The sequence below is a fragment of the Miniopterus natalensis genome, chromosome 2 (assembly GCF_054644295.1).
Source record: "Miniopterus natalensis isolate mMinNat1 chromosome 2, mMinNat1.hap1, whole genome shotgun sequence".
Classification (NCBI taxonomy): domain Eukaryota; kingdom Metazoa; phylum Chordata; class Mammalia; order Chiroptera; family Miniopteridae; genus Miniopterus; species Miniopterus natalensis.
In genome coordinates, this window is record NC_142082.1 from 178784975 (window position 1) to 178811694 (window position 26720).

General features: G+C 42.7%; 1 protein-coding gene across 26 annotated transcripts in view; it reads right to left on the reverse strand.

Moving 5' to 3' along the window:
* Nucleotides 1–775: 775 nt before the first annotated feature.
* Nucleotides 776–26720, reverse strand: part of RBFOX2 (RNA binding fox-1 homolog 2) — a 249361-nt gene continuing 223416 nt past the window's right edge. For 11 of the 26 annotated variants that reach the window (XM_087814900.1, XM_087814901.1, XM_087814898.1 and 8 more), the window contains 9 exons: nucleotides 25087–25147; nucleotides 22054–22107; nucleotides 21839–21933; nucleotides 20808–20950; nucleotides 17046–17085; nucleotides 12189–12220; nucleotides 8245–8333; nucleotides 7827–7899; nucleotides 776–6152 (listed from right to left, as the gene is read on the reverse strand). In XM_087814900.1, coding sequence (XP_087671026.1) covers nucleotides 6098–6152; nucleotides 7827–7899; nucleotides 8245–8333; nucleotides 12189–12220; nucleotides 17046–17085; nucleotides 20808–20950; nucleotides 21839–21933; nucleotides 22054–22107; nucleotides 25087–25147 — 642 coding nt within the window. In that variant the 3' untranslated portion in view covers nucleotides 776–6097. Of the gene's footprint in view, nucleotides 6153–7826; nucleotides 7900–8244; nucleotides 8334–12188; nucleotides 12221–14192; nucleotides 14236–17045; nucleotides 17086–20807; nucleotides 20951–21838; nucleotides 21934–22053; nucleotides 22108–25086; nucleotides 25148–26720 lie in introns of those variants that run through there. The other 15 variants (XM_087814906.1, XM_087814896.1, XM_087814905.1 and 12 more) reach the window with 8 other exon arrangements.

Here is a 26720-nt window from a genome sequence, read left to right on the forward strand (position 1 = left end):
CCGGGACGGCCTCTGCGTTCCCGGTGAAATAGGAAGCAACCGGGTGATCTGGGAGAGGTCGAGCTGGAGACCTATGGAGGTCAGAGACTTGCGGACTACTGGCCGGAGGGAAGGTGAGAAAGCCCAGGTAAGCAAGAAAAGCGCCAGGCGGGACCCCTGGAGGGGCGTTTCCTGCAGGTGAGGGGAAGGCTCAGGAGCCTGGTGGCCCTGGCGGCACAGGTGGGAGGCAGGAAGGTGCCTAAGGCTTCAGGAAGGTCCCGCGGGTGGACTGGGCCCAGGGAGGTCATGGTGAGGGCAGCAGCCAGGAGTCGGAGAAGATGGAGGGTGAGGCAGTGAAGCTGAAAGGAGCCGGCAGGAGCACAAGGGCGGCTTCTGCAAGGACCGGAGCTCACGAGGGAAGGCAGCCAAGGGGAGGCCTCACCGACCTCCCGGCTCCCCACTCCTTAGAGGGCTTAGAGTCAGGAAGCGCTGCAGTTTGCCGCCGCCTATTTCACCCGAAGAAGCCAAATCCAGCCCGGCCGGGCGTGGCTCAGCGGTTGAGCGTCGACCTAGGATCGTAGGCGATGGGGGTTCGATTCCTGGTCAGGGCACATGCCCGGGTTGCGAGCTCGATCAATGACTCATCACTGATGTTTCTCTCTCTCCCCCTCCCCTTTCCTCTCTCTGCAATCAATAAAGATATATTTAAAAAAAGAAAAAAAGCTAAATCCAAGTTGTAACTTTGAGCCTCCAGGAGGCAACAGGGATTATGGATCAACACGCACAGGCCAGAGGATGGTGTTTCTCTCTTTTATTTAAAAACAGTGCTTCATTACCATTGGCAAAGGCAGAGGCGGTGCTCCCCCTTCGCGTAGAGTTTATAAAAGCCAGCAACATGATCAATAATTTATACACATGGATAGTAATACAAAAAAATAAGGAATAAAAGCTAAAGATCTAACTACTCCGACCTTCACAATTCCAGCTACTTGATAATAATAGGAGTAACCCAATGAATACTGTATGGTCTGAAAGCTACTATACAATATGATTCTTAACGAGAAGGGGAGGGAATCAGAGACTGTCACAAAGCCCTGGGGTGCTTCTCTGGAGTCGCAGGGAAACAGGACCCTGGGCAAGCAGCTCGGGTGTCCTAGGAAGTGATCTGGGGAGGGGGTGGGAGAGAAGGCGAGGTGGTCAATTATACAAGCATCCCACGTGATGTCCCCCTGCCCCGAAGGTACCTGTTTTGCCATGGCAATGGGAGGGGCCGGAGAAACGCATGTTGCATGTGGGGATGGTTGAGTCCCTGCCACGGGGGTGGGGGAGGAGAAGAGGTTCTGTGGCGTTTTCAGCCTTGCAAAGATGTGGACTGAAGAGCTCAGAGGCTAGGGAGGTCAGCCCGTTGGGACAGCGACGACCCCCCCAGCTCTCAGCGCTCTGCAGCCCTAGCTTACGTGTGTCAGCCCCAGGTTTGCTCCAGCTTTCACAAGCAGAATTATAACACAAGAAAAACAATTCATATCCCTTAGGGAAAAAGAGGATCAGTTCATCACTCGATATATAATACAGCCAGAACGAGCTGCCAAACAAGCACACACACAAGAATACTGTGAACAGAAAGGTACAGGAAATGACCAAGCTCGGAGTCTTGGTGGGTACAGACACTGCTTAAAGCACTTAGTCCCCGGGAAAACCAAACCAAAGAAACGTTTTTTAAAAATTCAAAAACTAGTGGACCCCCCCTGGGAATCTGGTGTCAGTAACAGGGATGGGGGTGGGGAGAGAAAAGAGAACCAATGTTCCCTTTCTGCCTGCCAGCGTGAACCGAGCCCTCGCGGCGCCGGCACGCACGTGACGCCAGAGGCCCGAGTCCGCGCTGGCAGTCTCCTTAAAGGCAAGGCTGAGTGCTGGCTGACGAGCGGTTCCCAGTTACCAATCCTGCCAACCAGCACTACCATGGCTGAAGTGATCGGCCGATTTCCTGAGTAAACTGGAGCTGGCTACAGTGCCGGTAACGTGGGTGAGAACTCAGCTACCACAGCCAGCTGCGACACTCCAGGACCCCCTCGGCTCCTCGCGGGATGCAGGCATTCAAGAACCTGCTGCAGCGTGGGCTGCGAGTCTCACTTTAAGACAGGTGCCAGGGACTCCGCCGCACTCCTAACCACGGGCAAGTGCTGGCCTAGGACACCCAGAGCCGACCTGGGAGGGCCTGCTTCATGCTCTCGCTCTCGGATGGCTATTGCCTGGTTGATCAGTAAAGCAAGTATGAAGTACAGAGGAAAGGCGAAAGGGAGGAGGGAAGAGGCTTTTGGACAGTAACATTTCAAAAAAAATAGTGTTTTCTGCAACAGAGAATCAAGTTTCACTGGTGTACACTACAAATGGTCAAACATTTTCAAGAGCATGACAAAATAAAAACACACAAATTTACGTCTGATGTTCACCTTGCCCACTATTTTTTTCCTATCTTAAAACAGTGCAAACAGGTAACTTATGCGTTTAAAACACCACGACCCCTTCCCCACCCCCCAAAGTCCCTTTCCTCCTATTACCTGGGGGGAAATCTGCAATTCTGCAAATGTTACTGTGCTAGAGGGCTGCAAGCAGTAGAGAAGCAGCCGGCTGGCCTTGGTGAGAGGGGAGGGTGGTGTCCCCTCCCTTCCTACGTGTCCAGTACCCTCCAGACCGGCCCTCGCTTGGCCTCGTTCTCCCACCAGCGTGAAGGGACCATCACGCCCTTCTCGCAGATCCTGGAGTTGCTTCCATCCCGAGTTCCCACCTCCCTCCTATCTGGAAGCTATGTGACTAGTCATAGGGTGATGGCGACTCACCAACTTATCTGCTAATCTCTAGGAAAGTAGAACCTAAACTAAGAGCAGTTCAGCCCCTGAGGAGTCGCTTTTGAGGAAAAGCTGCTATCATTTATTTCTATGAAATAGGTCTCCACTAGCTCCCCTTAAACTGAGTTGAGCCCCAGTCCCCTTCTTTTTCAAGGAAAAATAAAAGTGGCTCAATTCTCACTGTGACTGTTGGAGGATGGTGGTGACGATAGGTTTTGTAAAACCTGAGCGCCTTAAAAGCAACGAATCACCAGGACTGATCCGGGTCCATAGGAGCTGAACTATGTAATGCAAGGGATTCTGGAAAAGACCTAAGGACAGCTCTCTGGGCTGAAAGAGGCATATTCAGATAGATTTCTGCTAGAGGTCTCCTTTAGCTAAAGGAGGCCGGCATCTAAAAGTAAGATGCTTGTATAGGAAGTTCGAGTCATGAGCTACAGTGAAGTGATGAGATCATTCCTGTTCTGTGACTCAGCATCAGTAAGTTTTGGGAATTATCAACCAGCACCCTCTAACAAACTTGCAAGATGTCAAACTCTTTTCTGACTGTGGCTTATCCAGTGGGGGATCAAGTCAGGAACCCACAAGCACTGATGCCTTGAGGAACCTGCCTCTGATGGAGCCTCAAAGTTCAAAAGTGGGTGGGAAGGTCAACCCCATCAAATCCAGGTGTTTCAAGAGCCCTACTTCTCAGTGCAGACACAGAAAACCAAAGGCCTTTAGTGAAAAACAGAACTCGAACTTGTCCTGCTCAGGAAAGGGAGCTGGAGGAAGCAGCGTGACCCCCAGGGGAGGGTGGCAGAAGTCCACCCAGAACACGGAGCTTGCCCTTGGGGTCCTCAGCCAGAGCCAGCTAAGCTGAAACAAACGGAGCTTCCACCTCTTTAAAAGGGTGTGGAAGCTGCCTTCTCTACCTTTCCTGTCACCCTTACTTCTTTCTGGAGGAGAGGAGACAAGAAGGAGGAGACTCTCAAATTTGTTGCCCTCCTCTCCTCCCTGCTGCGGACACAGCCGTTCAGAATGTGGCCCTGTCTCCATGAGGAGTGTCTTGCCATTTCGTGAGAATGGCCCCGCTCTGAACATGACACAAAATTTCTGTTTCTTTAGTCAGTAAAAGCTCTCCCTCAAAACAAAAGCAAAAAAGAAAGAAAAAACAATCCTCCCTGCCCCCATTCCCTAGAACTTCCCATCCCCCCACCTCTAACTAAAATATTTATATACATACAACAAAAATTGTCTTAACAGCAACAAACCAAACTTTGGCTTGGGGAGGGGAACCCTTAAAAAGCGGCCAGTGGACGGGGCAGTTTGATGTCCTCTATTCTACAGTCCTCCCCAGAATCAACAAGAATTGCATCGAGGCCTCTAGCTTCCTTGATGTCCCCGACTTTCAGGGTCAGCCCCTCTCCCAGCTGCTAGGAGAGAGAATTCCGAAGGGGGAGAGATATGTGTTACACCCGACAGGCCAGGTCCTCCCAGATAAAGGCTCTGCTTACAAAGAATGCTTGATGCTGTCATACGTCAGTCATTTTAATTCAGGGACAAGAACATGTGTGGAGGCAGGAGTAAAAAAACCCAAACCAAACCCATAACAAGCCAGAAGCTCCATGTCTCTGAATTCCTCCCTGTATCAGCTATCCCTTGGGTGAAAGGTCACCCTAGTACCAATGTGAGTAGACCAGAGAGCCAGACAGGCCATGCTTTTCCATTTTCAATGCCTTCATGTTGGAAATGCTGCAGGACCCTTGCCTTTACCATTAAAAGCTAACAGCTCGAAGAGAAACACTTTCTCCCTTACCTAACAATATATATATAAAGTTGAAGCCAGGCAGCAACAGCAGTGACTCACTGCCACAGCCGCCCTGTAACTCCTCCTGGCCACCTCAGCCCTCCTTCCATATGGGAGGAGGGCAGCCTCGGGCTTCGTTTTCCGTCCTGTAGTGTGGATGTAAACCAAGTGGCCCAGGCGCTCAGCTGGGGTCTTTGGAGGGTAATGAGAAGCTGGGTGGAATGACCATGGGGCTCAAGACTGGAGAGAAGTGACTCATAAAGGCTCTGGATGAGAATTCCTATGGCTTTGGAGCTAGTACAAAGTGCCTTTGCTGCCCTGACATGCCCTAATCACCAAACCTTCCAGGGACAGCTGACCCAGGACTCGGTGCTCCGTCTCTTGCCAAGAGCCTTTACTCTCTCTTCTGCTCTGTACTGCTTTTCTGATGAAGATCAGGAGGTCAGAGTGCTTGCAGACACCATCGAAAACCCCTTCTCCTCTCTTCGCCCTCAGTACGGGCTCTTGACAATCAGTATTTCACCCTCTAGCCCTTCCAGTAAGAAATATGGCCACTAGCTCTTTATTTATTCTTCTGTCCCTGGGCCCTAAATTCTTGAATCTTGAGGACATGGGGGCAGGGTGTTAACAAATGATAGATGAGCTAAGCTGTGGTTCAATTAAAAGGGAAGCAGCCCAGCAGGAATGCCAGGATGGCAAGAAAGAAAAGAATCTTTTTCATTCTCCAGAGTTCATTCTGAGATTGGTTTCCTAATGAGGTGTTTATTATCCACAATCTGAGAGCATGTTTGGAAATATTAATACCATAATTCCAAAAACTATGCCAACTGTCTCAGGCTGTGCATATAAGATGATTGTAAAAAGAATGGAGAAGACAGTAGGGAAGAGGAAAGGAAAGTGTCTTAAATTCTCCTGTTCTGCAAGCACAAATTCCTATCATCTATCAGCATGTGGATTCCAGCCACAGCCAATCAGAACTGCCTGCCAAAGACCAGACACTCAGAGGACTAGAAGGGTATCTGCTGCAGAAAGGTCTCTTCCGCTCCTGCTTGTCACCCAGCGTTCAGCACCAGATACACTTTGGTAATTCTGTCTGCTGATTTCTGATCAGACGTATTTCTCAGCTCCTAATGTCTCTCCTCTCTCATTAACTGCCTCTTCCGTGACTGACAGAATAAGCTAAGCACGGACATACAGACATGGAAATGCATTTTTTTTTTTTTACCACAGTTAAAAAAAAAAGAAGAAAAAAAAAAAGAAAAAAATGCACAATCTTTGGAACAAAAGAATTAAAGGCAGAAATTTAAAGGAAAATACATATTCAAAGAACATAGTGAGGTATAAAAAAGTATTCTCTCTTTTTTTGTGTTTTTTGTTTTGTTTTGTTTGTTTTTCCTCTTCATCTTGCTATAGAGTTCCTCTACTAGTAAATATTGCAATAGCCAGGCCTCATGAACTGGGGGCTGTCCCATTTGCAGGGGTCTCACGTCACTTCAGTAGGGGGCAAATCGGCTGTAGCCACCTCGGTATAAACTCGCCTGCAGTAATTAAAGACATAAAAATAATTAAAAGATTGATGAGAGAAGCATTAAAAATGAAGGAAAATGTCCTGAGAAGGAATCTGGGAAAACAGCTTCCTTGGACACTTCAAAGCAGCTGGTTAGATGCTGCCCGGGTGTGCAGTGAAGTCAGGAAACCCACTCTGCCTCCAAGATGCTCAAACCAGCGCCCAGAACATTTACAGCCAACCTGACCTTCTCAGAAAGAGGGCATGCTAATGGTTCATTTTGTGAACCATTGGTTCATTTTGTAAACATGAACTACCATGGAAGGGAAAGTCAATACAGTTCAAAACTAGGTCTGTAAATAGTTTGAATTTAAAAGCATGGGTCTTGGTTTACCTTGATTACATCATTATAATCATGACCTTCTTACACTTTACCTGTCAGTGGAAAACATGTTACTTCTGACTGCTCTCTCATATCCCATGTTTGAGATAGTGTTGGGTTTAAACCTGAGTCAGTCTTTCAACTAATAGAGCCTATTTCCTCTATAATCGATAAAACACACCAAAGTTGTTCCTTGACATATCCAAATTTACACGTATATATAACTGGAGTTTTAACTGGGCTTTACTCCTGCTTCATGTTTATCTAATGGTTTCTTTTTTTCAAATAAAATATCCCTAGGAACATAGCTCTCTTTGGCCTATTCTTTTAGTAGAGGACTTATATCATGTTGGCACTAAATAAAACCTTAGGAACTTCACCACCTTCTTTATATTGTATGTCTCTACCTCAATTCTAAACACACACCACCTCCGACACCTCCCACCCCAGGACCCTATTATTTCCTCCCACAAATCCTCATCAGTAAAAACTCAGTGTGTGACAATGATGGGCTCTCTCATTGTCCTTAAGCCTTAAATCTGGCCCATCATCTCCCTCCCTCTCAGACACCTTTGTGCATGCTCCCAGGCAGCTGCCCAGCGGCATCTCAGATTGCAGAGTTTCTGGCATTAGCAGGCATCATTGTGGAAAGGCCTCCTTGGCTGGAGCCTGTGAGACCCTATCATTGGACCTGGAGGTGTCCAGGCCAACACAAAAATGCTGGGGTGAGGATCTGAGTTCAGTTAGGAGGGATCATTATAGAAGAGCTCTATACTTCTGTGAAAATACCATATTGCACGACAGATGTTACTAATAACGTATCTTTGTAAAGCGTTCATTCGCCTGGTGATTTCTAGTACTATCTACCAGAAGGTTTAAGAGTAGCAGGGACAGCCTTTGGCATCTGCATTTGAAACTCATACAAATTAAGTTTTTTGAAAAGCTTACTGTGAAAACTGAAGAGTCTCATGCCCGGTCTTTGCTAACACCTATCAATAAAACTGTACCACAGGTATGTATCCCACATTCGAGCCAATGTAAAACATCAACCTGTTCCCTTCTTTCTCTCCCAAACAGTGCCATTACTCAGGGCAGACTGTCACCGTTCATTTCTTCCCACTGCCCTTAACCAGGCCACATGGCTCATACTATAATGCCCAGGGAAAGAAGGTGATGTGAAATTTCCAGATAGTCCCTGTGTGGTTTTAATACCTTAGCAATGGAAGAGGGAATAAATTTACTACATCTCTAGATCTTTTGTAGCCTGTAGGTGAAAAGTTAGTAGGAGTAGAATGTTTAAAAACAAATTGTACATATACTTACCACAGCGCCAACTCCATAGCTAGCGGCAGGGGCAAGGGCATGGTAGGGGTCAGCTGTGTACACCCTGCCATAACTGGAAAGAAGAAAGACAATCAGGGAGAGAAAGGAAAGACAGCAATCCCCCGATGAAAGGGTTTACAGTGCTAAGGACTTGTGAGTGGCTTGGTCTTGGAACGTTATTAGGGAACTAGCAGAATGGAAAAGACCTTCAGATTTCTACTCCTAAATGCAGAACTCTCTTTAAAATGGAAAAGAAGGGAGTCAGAGACAACAAAGAGGGGGGCTGGGGAAAAAGGAGCCAGTGCCACCTGCTTTTGGTATGACAGAGGCCGTGAGGAGGCCAGGTCTGCAGGCAGACCCAGGTACCAGGTGCAGCTCCGGTGCGGGGAGGCGGCGACACGCGGCGGGGCGTACATACCCGTCGCTGTAAGCGGCGGCGGCGGCTGCAGCAGCCGTGGCTGCGGTTGCAGTAGCAGGCTGTGCATATCTGTAGGCTGCATATCCGCCCTACAGGAGAGAAGAGAACTGACTTTACAGCTACCTCTCCCCCGGGAAGCACAGGTGAACACACACCCACCCACACGCAGACGGACAGACGCTGGGAGACACAAACACAGACACACACATGGGAAGAGGGTGTTTCAAACTGCATCAGTCCACATGTTACTCCTCTAGAGCAAGAGCAGCTCCCTCCAGCGCAGAGATTTGTGCTCCAATTTGTGATGGTAATAAAATAACCCATCCTGGTAGTACCTGTTCTCAAATTTAAGAAATAAAGATATGAGTTTTGATCTGTCTCATTTCAGCCTCTGCTGGAACTTTCCGCAGGGAAAATATTTATAGGAAGTTGGGAGAACTCTGACAGGAAATATTAATTATAGAATGAAAACATTAAGTTTATGGGTATTAACTTCAGATTCCCTGATGCATACTCAGACTGATTTATTGCTAAGACACTACAGTATATAACAAAGGCCCCATATAGAGCTATGCTTCATCAGCCTAGCATGTTTGCCAGGAGGCTAAGATAGTCAGGCAGTATTTAAAAGGAAAAACTAGGGTAGATTAAGAGTTGGCAGACTTCAGCCTGTGAGCCAATGTCACTTGCCACCTGTTCTGAAAGTAGTTGTGAAAGAGGCTGTATGGCCTACAAAACTGGAAATATTTACCACTTGGCCCTTTACAGAAAAGTTTGCTGACTCCAACCTGTTTTTCAGATTCTGGCAAGTCAGACTACACATGGCTGACCCTCTTGGCTGGATTCAAATAGAGATTAAGAATCCCCTACCCCAAGCATTAACTGCATTTATTCCCCTTTCCTAACAATGCTGGTCTCAAATCCTGATGGGACAGCAGGCTGGGAGCTTTTCTTTCAATGGCTCAAATATCCTTTCCGTCCTAAGGACTTTCAAATGCTCACGTCCCACTATTTCACCTCAGTTTCCATGAACCAAATACTGTGAAGGTTTTCACTGTCGGGTGAACCACATGCACTCCAGAAAGGAGTGCAAAGGTAACCACACAACTGCACAGGAGGCAGGCTATTACCAAGGGGCAAACTCTACCTTGGCTGCTTCTTTACCCTTCCAGTATTCATGTATTTTATCTAAATGTAAGTCAGGTATGAATTTTTATTATTGCCTTTCCCTATTAAACAGAACCATGCTCAACTGGCCCATTTTGACACCATTTCAGGAGTGGATGACAGCACATTTCATTTCTGTAGGTTAGCATGTCCATTTCTCACAGACATCAGAAGCTTTCTGCCCTGTGCTTTCTACTTCCTATTCCCTCAAATGTTCAAGTTTTGCAAAATCTACACAAGGAATTTCAAATTTCCTTCTGCACTGTTTCTTAGGATAGGTAACAAATATTTTCAAGTTGGCCTCCTTGGCCAGCTGAAGTGGGAGCTTCTAGCTTGCTGCTTTCATTTCTGTCCAAATCTTATTTTGGAAATATCTGCAATTTCTTAGGGGCTCCTAAAGCTTTGTGCTTCCTTTTAATATAATGTATGCTTTCTCTAACTGGAGAAACTGCGCTGTGGAGGAACATTTACTCTTGCTCTTTAAATTTATCTGCTTGAAGTCATCAGAAGTAGCTTCAAATGTGCATTTTTAAAACCTCTGATTGGCTTTCAGTGGTTACGTGTTATTCCTTCTTTGTTCTTCAAGGGAATGTCTTAGAAAAAAGTAAACATTTATTTCTCAACTACAAGTTCTACAGATATTCATATAAATAAGAAAATTCTAATTAATATTAGCAAGCACTGGAAATGACATGGCCATGAATGGGACATGGTGGGAAGCGCCGCAGGGGCTGTTCTCGATCTGCATGTCTCCTTTCGCCCTAGTCGGTTCTGTGGGAGCGGGCAGGCCGGACCAATGTGGGCAAAGCTGTACATTCTGGCGGCAACCTCTACACATACCCATTATGCCACTTATAAACTAACTGAAGTTTCTCTTTATTTCTTTTTTAAACTTCTAAAAAGGAAATGAAGTAGTAAAAGCATTTGTTAAAACAACAAGCTAATAAATACTGTTGGAATGTTGGGCTTTAAATGGACCTTAAAGGCTCAGTTTTCATTGTAACTAGAGATGGCTCCATTAGTTCAGAATTAACGTTTGCTACTGTGAAGTCTGGAGCAGGGTCACCTTTGTTAGAACTTCTCTGTAAACCAGGATGTGGTAAGCAAGCATTATGCCGTTTGTCTCTAGTATGCCCTCAAACACCCAAATAATCTTTAAAAATTGAAAAAGTCAAGGTAATAAAAGCAGTTAAAGCCCAATATTTGTTTACTTGAGTAGAACATTTAAAAACTAAAGTTCTACGCCATAGGGCTCACAGTACTGTTCGTGTTGCTAAGATGGAGATTTTGGGAAGTACATCATATCAGTACAGCTTCGAGCTGCATCTCACTATTTCTGGAAAAAAGAGCTTCTGAATGGGGTTCCCAAAAGAACCACTTCCCCTCCCTTTCCTCAGCCGCCAGAAGCCATTAGAACCTCAGTGTGTTGGGGCTAAGTTACTGTCAATCCAAAGGGATCAGACTGTGGGGAAGAAGTTTCCCTCCAAGCCAGGAGACGGACAGAATCTGTCTGCAGTAGTTTCCTTCTCTGAATAAGTGAATCCGACCTTGGAGCTTGAATTTGATGGGGTCCTCTGCTATTCAAATTTAGGAAAACAGGGCAGGGCTGCAAATATTTTACTGACAAGAAAAGGCTCAAGAAGAATATCAATATTAAGAAAAACTACATTAATGTGTGCTTTTTAAAATATAACTACTATGACTACTCCTCTAATTACTCTATGATAATGGTGTTACTGAGGGGTCTTTTAAAGGGGGTCTATGTTTAGGACGGGCAGGTAATATCCTAATAAACGAATCTGGTAATTCATCAATGACTACCCCAAAATTAGAAAAATTAAATTGTATATCATGGATTTACTTGTCTTAGAGGTAGTCTTACTCCAAAGTATTTCTGCTCCTTAAAATTGGTTATTGAACAAAATACATCGCATAATATAAAGCAGGACAAAGAAAATTCAGATATATTTATTTCGATTTTAAATTAGGAGCGAGTAAAGATTCCAGGCTGAGAAACCTCTCAGTTTCCCTTCTACTAGCAAATTTGAAGTCTTTTCTAGAACATGAGAACAAAGTGCAGTTTGAAACACCAAGGTTTTCATTACTGTCTCTTAAGTTTTTCAAAAAGAACAAGGGTGGGGAAGTGGGTAGGAGAGACAGGGTTCAGGCGTGGGGAGGGGATATGGCGCCACATTTATTAATCACATTAAGAACTAAGCATGCCAACATCTGGAGCTAAAACAACCAGCAAAATCACCACGTTCAGACTCGGATTGGCTAACTCTATCTATCCCAGCATTCTCTTGGGACAGCGGTTTGCCCTAGGCTCTACCACAAGCTCGGTGAAGTACACAGCCTCAATTACTAGAGCGTGCAGCCACAACGACCTGGTATTACGGAAACAGTCAGTCACCACTTGAGTTAACATTCCATACCCTAACGACTGGCCCCTCCCCAGCCCAAAGAAATAGGAAATCTTGCCCACCCTAGCCCTGGCCCACACCACAATGTTAATAATTATAACAAGCAGTAACCCATCTGTTATATCAGAGAAGGGAACAGAGACTCCACTGAGAGATTTAGAGTGAGATGTTAACATTTCTTCAGCTGACTGCACAAACAAACAAACAAAAAAAAGAGGAGAAATAATTCATTTGGAGATATGAAGTCATGAAATAGCTGATGTGTATTGCTTTTAACCATGCACTGATGCAAAACTGAAGCAACCATTAATAATAAAAATTAAAAAGGACATATGTATTTACACACAATCAGACCTGTTTGATCTGAAGCAGTTTGCAGATTCTATCTGTGTGTGATTTGAAATAAAACAAAAAATGGGGATTAGCATGGCCACAGCACATCCTAATGTAGGAGGGCACACACGGACAGCTTTTGAACCCTGATTGCTGGATAAATTTGGCATGGCTAAGCCCTATCCAAATACACACATTTCCCTTTAAAAATAACTACTTTCTTATTCCTTTGCAATTCATTCTGAATGATTCCTAGTGCTCCCAATGGGGGGCAGCCTAATGCTACATGGCTCCCCTATTCAATCTCCCTGACCCTAACAATGTGACTCGGTCCTGACCTGCAGCACTCACGTGTATGCTTGCCCTCTGTCAACACCCATACATCTACCCACAGTGCTCTAAAATATTTCCCGTTTAAGCACTGTATCATTACACATAGCTATAACATACCTCTGCCTTCAAATTCCAGCGTTTTCAAAAGAAAATCCTTTTGTTGTTGTTAAAGTCTCAGTTTTCCATGGCTCAAAGTCACCTCCTAGGGATTTTCTACTGCTCTCGATCTAATTAACTTTATAACGTTGCCACGCTGACCACATGGTTTTCTGCACAGTTCTGCAGCTGTGCTTTAAACCAGAACAAAATGCAGGGTTCTACATATCGTCCCTCCTGTATCTGACCTTTATCTGCCATTCTATTAGCTCAATCTCACACTGGCAGATTTTCCCCATCTTGATTTTAACCTAGCCTTTAATTTCATTATATTTTGTTTTAGGTTTACATTAAAACAGGACTTTGGTGAGCATGTGATGTCAAGACACCTTCATTCTACCTGAAGACAATGACATTATGTGACACTGAGGAGAAGGGTGTGTATTTCAAGACCAGCAGACAAAATGAAAGCTCATTCCCTATATGTACAGGGCTGGGAGAGCTCATTCCCTATGTGTGTGGGAGGAATGGCAGGTGCGTTGCTGAAAATCACTGCAGCAGAGAGCGCTGCTCCAGCTGGCTGGGCTCGAATGCTGTGCGCCTCTGTGACTCTTATTTGTCCCTACATGACTCTAACCCCCTCCTCCATTTGCCTCCTCCCCACTTCAGCTGGGAACCGCTGCTCTAGCTACTCTAGATTGCTTTCGCATGAGGGGCTCTTGAGGAGACAGAGTTCTTATGTGGCAACATGGCGCCTTTGACTGAAAGTGAGTAACAGACCTGAGTACAAAAATTTATAATTGTTATAATCAACTTGTTATCTCTCACTTCTAAGAGAGATAAGAGATCATCTTTAATGAATTTAACCTTTCAAACACTCTATTATTCCACATCTCCCCAAAGTCGTTCATTTCCAAACTCTCGCTGGGTAGCTACATAAATGAACTAATTGAATTGTGAAACACTATCCTAGTATCCAGCCATCAGCAGCAAGCCTTCTAACAGTGCATTAGAATCCAAATGGATCTTGTTTTAAGGTGAAAGGAAAAGCAGAAGGAAAATACATGTTTCAATTTTAGAGTCCCAATATGTCTATATTTTTAAGGCAACTTCAACGTAATGTAGCAGTATAGTCCAATTACTACTACAATTCCACTACAGGGCCCAATCTGGGATTCAGGAGCCCTCTTTGGACAGATTCTACTTCCTCCCTTTCCTCATTTCTTTCACAGTGGTAAGAAAATGTCCCCACCTGCTAAGATCTCCAAATAGAAAAGCTGGTTTAAACACCACTGTTCAATGTGATTTACAGACTAAAAGAGGTGGCAGTGATGGGATAGTGCATTAACACGCCCGATGCGGATATGTGGCAATGGGACAGGAGCACTAAATTTTGGAGCTAGTGCCATCATGTATGAACTTTACTGTGTGCACTGCTGAGGTAGCAGGGCTTAGATCACACGCTCACAAGTCTTGATTGTCCAAAAAAGCCTCTGTTCCCATCTCTAACGTGGAGCTGGAATGGTTAGTATAATTCAATTTTTTTCACTGCAATCCACAATCTGATTGATCGGCAGGTCACACTGGCACGCCTACCTGAGGTATTTTAGCGCTAATGATTGGTTCCTGTAAGACTATTCTATAACAGAACACAGGAAGAGCAGTTCAAAACACAGCTGTGGAAGGAAAACGATCATACAAAAAGCCCGCCAAGGGGCCCACCAGCCTTTTCTTTCCTCTGGATGCAAGCATGCTTTTCATGGGCTGACAATTAGCAACAGTTTGGTACCCACTTAAAAGTGAATTAGGGTGGACCCATGCCTTTTCTACTGGCCAAATAAAAGGGGGCAGGTGGACAGAATCTATCTCCCAAGTCTTAGCGGGGGAGCAGGGGTCCCTTTACAAACTGCGGGCACAATCGCTCGATCAGCTCTCCAGAGAAGAGCGTGCCATAAAAGCAACAGGGAGGAGGGGATGGCTACCAGGGCTTTCGGCCTAAGAGCAGATCAGGGAGAAGAGACTGTAAAACCGCCACAATTAATAGTCTAAATTAACATAACAAAACTAAACCAGCACCTTACACTCTGTTCCCCCGTGTCCCCTCTCAAGTTCAGTGCCCGCTGTTCTACACCAGATGAACCGTCCACTCTTTCCATTCCTAACCTACCCTCTGAGGAAACGAGAGCTAAGCACACGACAGATTTCCACAGATGGAAGGCACAGAGAGAAGCGGAACGGACTCAAGGTAAAACAACAGCGCTTTCCTGTGTGTGTTTTTAAGACACACCCTTTACTCCCTCACAGATGAAATAGGGAGCATAAAGTTTTAAAAGTGGAGTTATATTAGGCCTCACTCAACATTTAGCTCATAATGTATTCTTATTTTCATTAGTAGACTCGGATACTATTTCAGCTCTAGTGACCAACTTTTTCCTCCAAGTAACCGCACTAAGATAGGAACTGAAAAATGATAACATTACTATTAAGTCTTTTCATCAACAAGGGGTCATGGGTCAAAAACACTTAGTAAGGTCACTGAATTACTTCTGTTTAGCTTGATAAGGTAATCCAGCAAGAAGATAAAAAATTCAAGGTTTTTTTTTCTCAACAAGTGCAGAAACATCATCTCTCTCTTAATGAAATCATATATTGTGAACTAAGGAAGGGAGAGAACTGTCAACAAATATTTTTGGTTGGTTGACTTCAGGTGGAATTAGGTCATACTTTTAAAAAATCCCCAAATATGGAACATATTCAAGAGGAAAAAAACTTGATTTAAGAAATAATTCATAGAAAAAGTATGCTCTAATAGATTTCAAGAAAACAACTTTAATAACATAAAGATGAGTTTCATGAGAATATGGATACTAATGTACATGACAGAATGTACATGCTAAGATCACATGTAAATGTGCACATTTAGAAAAGTGTAACTTGGTGTAAAACTAGGATATATTTCCCTAATCCTCAAGTTTCACTGTGAGCACAGAAAAGAACACACCTTTCAATACCTCTTGAAAATCATCTGAGGAAAGATGTGAATTTTGACTAAATACTAAGAGGTAATGAAATATGGATTAGTTGTGTTTGGTTATAAAAATAACTCATGTAATCCGGGGTGAGTCACAATCTCTCTGAGAAACGTATCTATGAAGTGAGAGGGTTGGGGCCGAATCATGGCTAAGGTTCCTTGAAGCACTTGTCAAATTAAAGGGTACTGTGAAGGTCTACTCTACATGGGACAGGTGTGTACAGTTGCTTACAGCACCTCATAGGATCATCTTATACTATCTCTGCTTTCTGCTACACAGACCCTTCAAGTACATTCTGAAAGTGCTCAAACATTTTTAGATTGCCAGAGAATCTTTGGCTGATTGTGAAAATTAGTTCACTAAAAAGATACCCTTATTGATTTTGGGGGGTAAAGGTGGAGAAAGCATTTCCAAACAATTGTAACCTAGGCCAAGAAATAATTTCATGATGACAAATTTATCTCACACAACTGTTCCTTAGTGATTTGATGGTTAGACCAAGCTTGCATTCAGAAAAAGGTCATTTGGGGAGGTCCCAACAAAAGACATCAAAAATCACAAACTTTGACTCTTTGTCAGTTAGATCACTTTGTCCATATTTTAAATAAAATGTGACAAACCAATCACAGAATTCCAGCTATAGCTAGACAGTCTAAGTAATGGATTGCATGTTAACATGGCTGGTAGAATCAACACATCATGTATGATAGTCCAATGTGTGTAAGAGAAGTCTGGGTAGCTAATTCTGCCCATTTCCCTCTTGATGGCTCTTAAGGAAAGAGACCCTCCAGTTGTGAACCTTTTGATAAAGAAAGGCCTTAGGCAACTGAGTATTTGGTTTCTTCTCATTCCTACCCACTCTCCACTGGCATCCACCCCTTCTTTCACTTTCACATGATAGTGCTCTCTCAAAGTATGGAAAACAGGAAAACACCAATTCAGAAAGCTTACTGCCATCTGCCTAAATCAAAGCTCTAATGATCTAAAGAGGGATGTGAAATGAGAAGAAAAGCAGAAAAGGGAAAGAGTTGGTTTAAGGCTAAGCTGTCCAGTCATTTATGTATGCACATGATACGACAGTAATAAAAGACTTTAAACCTGCTGATAATCTTGCAAATATGTTAGTGATCCATAGACCAACTGTGGGTATAGGGAAGGGAAAAGAATATGTCCAGTAGACTGACTCTGGCAATGATGGAAACCCAAAGGCTTAGTTTTTGCACCCAGGGGCAAGCGCAGTGGCAGAGAAGCATGCTTGCATTCTTAAATATATAAATATATATATATCCACAAGGAAAAAGAAAACAAAAACTAAATAAATTATATTTTAAAAAACCAAATCAAACCAAAGAAACAGAAAAAAAAAGGCTGGCTTGTCAGGGGGTGGGGTCGAGAAGGCCCCAGTGTGTGTACTTACATAGAGGTCAGCACCGTAAAATCCGTCCTGGTAAACCACACTGCAGAAAATCCACACAAAAACAAAAACAAAAAAACAAAAGAACAGAAACACATTCCGGTTATTGAGGACGGCAGCATGCACATGCGCTCTACACGGGCAGGTGATGTATGAATACACGACCTGGGCTCGGGCCATGGCCAGTCAGTGAGGAGATGGGAAAGCGCACACAAGTTACTCAAGTCCAGGACACTCGAGGAAGGAAAGGAATGCGAACCTGGAATGACCCACCTGGATGTCTGGCAATTAAAGTAAGATGAAAACAATAGAGTATGCCCAGAGGGCCTAACATAGCTGCTGAAAATCTGCTGGAAACATCAACTCTTCATACCTGGAGTATTTGTAAAACAAGCTTGCCCTAGGAGGAAGTTTTTCTTTAAAGAGGGGCAAAAGGTGTGTGTGTATGTGTGGGTGGGTCGGTGGGTGGGTAGGGGTGTGGGGGCTGGTGTGAAGAGAGGGGTTTAACATGAAAAAACTGAACACAAAGAATTCCATTAAGGCAAGACCTAGGCAAAAGTATATTCCAAAATTATGTTTAGTATTTTGTTTTATTTTCGTAGTAACATGTAAATTTTTTCTGATATCCATACATCACCTGCTTTTTACCCTGCACATTAGACATGCGATAAGATTTGGCTGATCACACAAGCATGCAAAGTATTATTATTCAGCATTTTAAGAACCAATGCAACACCTCAGAAAAACAAGTCAATCAATTCTGACCAAAGTAAATAGAGAAATGTAATTAAAAAAAAACACAACCAAAAATACCCACAATGCATTGCTTTCACAAGCAGAGATAATGAGCTTATAAAGGTTAAGGTGATTGGTCCAAGGTCCAAGAATTGAAAGGTGCAGTGGGGATCCCAGATAGTAACAATATAATCCAGAGTGGGAAGGAGTAACGGGAAGATTTTAAGGGTTCTTTTTTGATCCTAAGAATATTCATGGAATTCTGAAAAATACAATTGTTAACTAGAGTTCTGGGCATGACCTGTTTTATTTAAAAGAATAAAACTGAAAAGGTTGCTGATTAGGAGCAGAAGGGTTTATTTTCCTGTTTAGAACATTAATTTGTATGAATCAATCAAAGTACATGAATCTTTTTGTTTTAATCCTAAGCAAGACTAAACTATTAAAATTAAAATACAGATTTCAAACCTTTTGAGGTATTTTGGCATTTGTGCATATAATTTCCCCAAAACATTACTTTGGAACTAAGAGACACAGAACAGTGGTAGAGCTAAAAGATAAGACTTTCTTCTTCATAAATGTTAAATCAAGATTTGTCTATTTTAAATCAGATGTTTATTGTTTATTCAACTAAACAAACTGGAAAATTTCACCACTACCTTCTCTGTTACAGTAAACAAGTTAGCAAGTAAAATCATCACATCACATTTTCAACTTGAACATGAAATCACTTTTATATGTAGCAGGAAAGTTTCTGAATTCTACTTCCAGTGACTTTTGTTGTGTTTATAAGACAGCAGGGTCACACTCTGCAATGCCCCACATATGCTGTGGCTTTGTCTTACACAACAGGCAAATTAAACTCATCTGTGATGTTCATTTAGCTAAGTCCTATTCATTTTCAGAGTCTCTGATTGCAGTTAAAGAATGGTATCAGAAAGTAATCTGCCTCTCAACTGCACTTTTCTAAAATGGAGACTTGTTCATAATGAGATGTCTACTAAAATGCAAAGCATAGATGCCAAGTGGTGATTAGTTAACCAACTATTTCAGTATGGGGATACAGGAAAAAGACTGAAAAATATTTCTTCTATAGAGAAAAGTGGTGACCTTAAAAACATGAATAAATTTTACACTAATTTTGCATCACTTATTGGGAATATTCATCTAAATTCTAGAAGAATTTCAATATTCCCTGTATCAAATACCACAAGGAAGCTAGAACACAATGATTAATGATGAAATTAGTTTACTAAGCTGAGAAGCAATTTTAGGCCATTCCCCATAAAATACTGGACTTATTCCTTGCCATCTTCCATGTAAATAAGGTGGTTTAGTTAATAAAAAAGAAAACATGGGAGATTAGTGTTCAATGTAATGCATGGAAATTGATGTAATTAGACATAAAGATAAAATATCTTTGAGCAAATATACCTGACACACCTGGGAGAGGGTGTGCTCTCAGGTTTGGCCAATATACTGAAATGGCCTAGGCTGAGTAGGAGTGAACTGAGCCCTTTGTAAAGTAACTTGGGAGTAGTGCAAACAAAGGAGCCCCAAGTTCCTGCTGAGTGGCATCTCTCCGCAACTGTAACGGCCAAATCTCTTGGACTGAGATGGAAAACGCTTCATGAACAATTTTCCTAGTGTGCAGAACTTCCGAAAGGTTTGTTTTTATGTTTTACTTGATTATTTCTTGATGAAACAATACTGCATCTTTATTTACTTCTTTAAAAGGAGATGTCAGAGGCTGAAGGTCAAAGGTCAAGTGAGAGGCGAGAGGATAAAATTAAAGTAACGGCAGAAGATGGAGATGACGGGATGCATGGGAGCTGAACATCTGTGCACTGTGAGCAGAAGCTGATTTTAAGGCAGTTCCCTTCCAGTAGCTTCTGGAGCCTGCCCACTTCAACCTGCTTGCTTATCTTGTCTAATAAAAATGCTTTAATGCTGTGGAGTGGAGGACCCCTAACGGCATGCCCGCTGAGTCAATTAATGCATGCTGAATTGGCACACCTGAAAGCCAGTGCTGTCAGAAAAGGACCTACAAATCAGGCTCTTTCCCTCAGATTTTAACTAAGTGGTAATGAACAGGCTCCTCTGCCTCTACATTTATTCCTCCGTAGGAATATGGGAAAAAACACACACCTGTCACAGGCAGAGAAAAGGTAAAGAACGCAAGTATCACATCTCTGAGGAAGGAAAGTACTTGATACAACTCCCTTATAAAAAGTCCACTGGAAAAATATACATTTTAGGCTGACCCTGAGAAACAACTAAAAACAAAAGCTGCCACCTTCACTCCTTCCCCCCACTCAGTAACAAAGGATTGGTTTGTTGCTATGGAATCATTCCACTGCATGAGGCACCCTCCACGCGGAAGTCCAAGGGTGAAGGATGCTCAGCTACGTTAGTTGTTTTACCACCACTCAGAAGCCAACCGCAGTTTAATTCTTCCTACTTCTCCCTTTCTCCCTTGATTCAATTGGACTTGGTTCATCTTTGAATTAACCTCTTTTTATCTGTTTCCTACAAAGAAAGCAAATCCATTGTGGGTAACTAGCTCTGCTGCTCACCACCCAGGCAGTGAAAGCAAGAGGGAGGGCACATGTGAGAGCCTCAGCCTCAGCCCCAGCCCCAGCCCAGGGTGGTGATGGGGGTGAGCACAGCAGATGCAGGCTCGGACTACAATCTTGAGCTCCTATTTTGGTTCTCTGCAGTAGTGTTAATCCACATTCGTGTGATGCTGAGTGAACTCCATGCCAACACATTGCTAGTAAACACAAGACGGTTCTGGCTACTGTCTTAAGCCACTACCTTGAGGGCTTAAGGTGGCCAAAATGAAGATTTACATAATGAATTGATATCTGTTATATTCTGATGATGGTATATTTTGGTTCTTGCCATCTACTCCATTAATTTGCAAATATTCATAGAATCTCTACTATGTGGCACGGCAACGTCCCAGAAGTTATAAGAGGGCCACGGTATTTTCTTGTCCGACTGCTTATTCTGGAATCTAATACTTACCCTGGATAGGCGGGAATGGCTGTTGGAGGTACCGCTCGGACTGCACCATAAACCGTCCGCCCCCTGCCCCTCAGATGGGCTCCTCTGAAAGCGGCCGCCGTGGTGGCTGCAGTTGGGTAAGGGAATCCAGGAACTAAAGGGAGACCCAAAATATGACAGAAATGTCAACTTTGATTCAACAGTAGGTGTACAGTCACAACTTACTTTGAACCAATTACAGGAAAGATTAAAAAGTATGTAGCACATCTTTTCTGAAAAAGAAAGGGAAAGTGAACCAATATGCAAAAGCTCGCAGCGGCACACCTCGTTCATCACAATCTCAGCGAGTTCTCTGCTCCCTCCCAGTTCTGGCATCGCAATGCTAGCCCGTGAGCAGCAGTCAAAAGCTCAGAGAACTCCCGCCATGGTGAGAGATGACACTTCATTTCTGTGGGCAGTTTAAATGGACTGATATAAACTCTTTAACTGGCCAATTATTAACCTTGTTTCCAACATTATTATGTGCATATCGAAATCATTCATCATAGGAACATTCTTTTGTGTTTTTACAGGGTGCAAAACTCCAAGGAACACAATAGTCTTCCGGCATTTCATCCCATTAGTCAACTTTATTCCTTTATCTAAAGGATTTTAATCCAGAAATGTAAGGTGAGAGGGAAACTTTCTGTCCCTTGCTGCCTTGTACCCTGTAAGGAGGCAGACGCTGTCTAAGGGTCTGTTTTAAGGGTGCTCTGCTCCAGAAGGCATGCAGACACCAATTCCACGTCCACCGGACTAATTCTACCTCTTGCTGGAGCAAAATGGCTCAGGTCAAAGTAACTTTGAGATAGAACAGAGCTGAGGAAAATCGACAGTCTTGACGGTGCTTTTAAGTGCTACTCTACCAGAGGGCCAATGCTGACTTGACAGCATTATCTCCCTGAGAATGCCTCCTTTTCAGTTATGCATTATACTTCGGGGAAAAAGACTTGTAGCACATCACTGCTTACTCACAACAGTCAAAATCCATGCCAGGCCAACATAGGCTACTTACTGATTAAAGGAATGTAAGTGTTAATGCCCCCTCTTCCTGACAGGGGCACTGCCGCTTCATTGCCCAGGGACACATCTGCTTGAAAGCTGGATGCTGCTTGCATTTAAAAAAATTTTAAAAATGCAAAAAGATTACAAAGGAATAGTGAATTGCAAAACAACAGATGTTGTTACAGTTAAATAGCACACATGGAAAAACCAACTTAAATACTACCTGCATATAACTCGGGGCCATATACAGCTCCAACCACGGGGCTTAATTTCCAACCTGAAATGGAAGAGAAGACAGTGAGCATTTGCGACGGCAGGAGGAATACGGCCAACGGAGTGATGCACAAGCTGGCCTCAGACCGGGGGTTATTTCTGTCTAGTCCCATCCCTTCCTCAGAATGCCACTTGGGGTTTATATGAGAGAGGGCAATGACGCTTCCAGACCCGATTATCTTTAAGCAGGACTAGCACAGTGAAGGGGAGGGGTTGGGGGAGGGGGAGGGATGAAGGGAAAGGAAAAACGGGGAGGGGGGGACAAGGGAAAGGGAATGGGAAGGGAAAAGGAAAGTAAGCACATCTTGGGGTCTGGTACAGTGTCTCCCACAGAACTGCCTAATGACCTGTTCTTTTGTCCAGGAAAAGGAAAAAAGGCAGAGTCTAGTATACGTCACTCTGAATCACGCTGTGACGCACTCTCATGTGCCACCCTAACACTGCTCAGTGCCTGGGTGCTTTATGAAGGTGCCCTCTGACTGAATTCAAGTCTGGCCTGGATCTCGGAACTCCCCGTTCCCTTATACCACGCTGATGGGTTCCAGGGAAACGGAAATTTCTTTTCATCAGCATTTACCATTGGGGCTTCACTGCGGTTAACCAAGCCAACAAGGAAAAACACACAGTAATAAAATTCAAGCTACACTACCAACTTCCATACATGTCTTCTGAGATTTTAATTTGTAATGAATACATTTAAGTTAATCAGACTTTTAAAGGATACTAGACTGCCGATGAACCTTAGCTTAAGCATTTTAAAATTTTAAGTATTTGCAAACATTAGGCTTGGTATCAATTGTATTTCTTCATTCCCTCTTTATATTTACAGGAACATGGCAAGTGTTAAATAAAATGCCTACTGTTACAGATTAGAATTACATACAAAAACTTTAATCAATCAATATTTATTGAATTTTACACATAAATAAGCAAACATGCCCTATTATGTTTCTGACGGCAATATAAAAGACCGGCTCTTTGGTTTACTTCTTCTATATTAGTTAGCTCAAGGGCCTAACACTGTGCCACTGCAACTCCGTAAAATTATGAATGGAAAGAAGAGGTCAATTACCAGATTTAAATGGCTACATTATTCAAGAGAAAACCCATTCATTCTGAATCAATCCAATCCCCATTCATTATTTTATTGTTCACAGACATGCCCGTTCATTATTCTACGTAAATATTGGCCCAAATCTGGGTTTAAAGCCTACTGGAGTTGTAAGAACGCAAATGCCCTGTAATGTCAGACAGATCAAGTAATTCCAACCACCATAAATAAAATCTGCAAATTTGCCGGAAGGGCACCCAGCACACTCTGGTCACAACCTTTAACACTGCAGAGGCAGATTTCTACAGTGTGGCTCCATTAGGCCTGAATACTGATTTAGAACAATATTAAAAAATGACCCTTCTCTTTCCTATCAATGGCACTATTACTTAAGCACTTCCTTTAAATGCATACAATGGATGCGCATTATAATAATGGTATACAATGGTATGCTGTCAATAATGTTGAATATGTTCAGTTTTGTACAATTTACAATGTATTTTCACAGACATTTATGTAATTTTGATCTTCACAAAACCCAAGATAAGTATCACCTGTGGGACAATGAGTATGTACTATATTTCTCTGGGTTTAATTTCCTAAATAATAAGAAGCTAAAAAGGTTGAATTCTGATGACTTATAAAGAGCTTCCTGATGCTAGAATTCTGTGACTGCAAATTTAGAGATGAAAACAGATCAGGCAGATTAGGAAACTGGCTCACAGTCAGAGTAAAGTGAGTCAAACCTAGAAGCAGAATCTGTGACCTGAGTTCCACCACTCTCCCGGGAGCTAAAGGAAATCTAACATACTTTGCTTCTCCTTTTTTGTCTGCACTGCATTTTTATCAGAATTGCAGACACTTTCACTTTTGTGAGAGCAGTGAAAAGAAGAAAACGAGGTACAGTGGGAGGCAGTGGAACCACGTGATAAGCCGCTGATAAAATAAGTAGGGAAAATGCAATTATGCTGACCTGTACCATCTGTTTGAAAAGCTAGTTAAATATACATTCAATACTAATATACTCCTATTTGATTTAAGACATTACCAGCACATACTGTCACTCTAGCAGTTAGGTCCAAACTTTCACAAAGCACTAAAAAGGGAGAAACTCCCCCTTTTATTCTAGATAAGAGTTGCAGAACTCTAAAATATACAACAGAGAATGAGTTGCTCAGATCAAAGTAGAGCTGGAAGCCTCAGGACCCAATCCATCCAGTTTCCTTCCCCAGCCAAGATGGTCCTGTAGAACACAATTTGCAAACCACTTTTGTACAGAAGATTAAAATGATATTCCATTTCATCTAGAGAATATGAATCTAGATTAAATTTGACAACTGATGTAAAAGTTCTGTTTCTGTTAGACCAAAGAGTCACAGAAAATTTTCTTCTCAGTGAAAAAGATGTATAAACTCACTACATGACATGTAGTCATGGAATAGAAAACAGAACCCCCCCCCCCCCCCCCATGGCTGTTACCTCTAGAAAAAAAGGACAGCAAGGGGTCAAGAATTATTCTACTCTACTCATGCTCAGATGAATAGGAATTAGCAGTAAAAGTAACAGTTGGTGGGCATCCAGGGGTATTATGGACCAGCCTAATAATGTATTACAAAGAACTACAGCAGCTAAAAATAAGAGTACTCTAGTGGGACCTAACTTAACAGGTAACCTCAAATGACACGTTCACACTGTGTATCAGATGAACTTTACTGAGACCATAACACCTTAAAAACTAAAAAATTAGCTTAATTCTAAGAAAAAGGTTAATTTCTAAAAAAAAAATACCCTCCTAGGTAAAGAAAATACTTCCATGTAAATGAAACTGTTTTGAGACTGAAATCAAGAGAGATTCTTTGATGTTTATGAAAAGCTCCTATATTTACACAAGAATAAATGATACCATTCTGAAGATGACTTGTAATCTCTTACCATTTGCATATGGTGTGACCATCTTCTTATTGGTCATTACACGTGCTGTAGCATTATTCACCTAAAAATAGAAAGGGGCAGGGGAAAAGTAGACCACATTAAGAAACATGATGTTGCTCATCCAATAACATAGTACTCAGTTTAAAATGTAAATTTTAAAGAGCATTGATTTAAATAATATAGCAATATAAAATATTAATATAAGTATTTTAACTAAAGTGTTTATTAAATGAGGCTAACAAGAGTAAAATGCAGTTTCTTAGTCTCCAAATGGAAAACTAGGGCCACTTTACCACCCAGTACTCCAAAGAAAAAATACATTTGCAAGTTCTTCAGAGATCTCTTAATCAAAGAAGTCTCTATATTAAGAAAAATACGGGAAAATAGTAAATTAGAAACATGAACTCGGAAGTTCAATAAAATAGAGGAAATAGATTTACAGGAGGATAAGAAAATAAACCTGTGAATTTAACCTATTCTAATGTTCAGCATTTTGAGTATGTTTGTACAAGATTTTACTGTTTGAAGTTAGTAAACAAATATAGGAACTTAGATTTCCATGTTCACAGTCTTCAGAACCACTGTGAATTTTCTACACCATGTGGTCTAGTCATTTATGAATCAAGTTTTCAGAAGGCCTTTAAATTAGGCACTTAAAATAACTGAAAAAAATAAAGCCTGTTTCCTGTCTGATGGCCCTCTCCACCGTCGTCACAGAACGGCAGAATTCAAAGCGTTCTCGGTGCCAGGGTCAGGGCGTAAAGGATGGTGCTGGCGAAGGAGGAGGCGAGCAGCTCCGGAGCCCGGGCAGAGCCAGCTCACAGCTCCAAGGAGGCGCAGCCTGACCGCAGCACTTGCTTCTACACTGTGTTGTCAGGTCATAAAACAGGTCCGTTTTGAAAAAAATCATCAAATATACAAAATATAAATATGTCTTATTTGGCCTCTGGGGATTTACATGCTAAATTTGTATAGTGATAAAATTGTGTTATAAAAAGACCAATTTTAGAATTGGAACTAAAAAAATGCTTTCATATGTCTTTTAGGATTTGTATAGTGGTAATATTTCTGTGAGGAAAAGAACTTGAAACTCCATTTACTCTAGTTTAACCCAGCAAAAAATACAAACATTTCACATTTAAAAAGAAAGAATGGGATACAACAATGATGAGACTGAGAGCATGCTGTTAAACACACACACACAAGTAAAGAAAGGAGAAACAATCACTTTGGGGGCGAAGGGAGAGAGGAGCGGGACTCCCACGACAGGGATGAAATGAGGCCAGAGCTCCCACCAGCTGCAGGGGCAGAATGCACCCAAGCACTTAAAAGAAAAATGGCCAGAACCAATCAGAGCCCACCAGTCAGCACGAGACCAAGGGCTGCACAGAGCAGAAAGGGGGGGAAAGGAAGAGGGGGGACGGCAGGAACAGAACTTGGGTCAAGAGACCGAGAAAGGGGAAAAGGGAAAGTCAGGGAGGGTGTCACGGGCAGGAAGGGCAAAGAAAGAACAGTCACAGCTCTAAACAGAGGTTTGGGAAAGAGGAAAAGTGGGGGAGGAAGTAGGGGCAGGAAGTGCATTAATAAAACCAGCCAAACTGGAGTTCAGTAACTCTGAGTAAGATGTGCAAGGG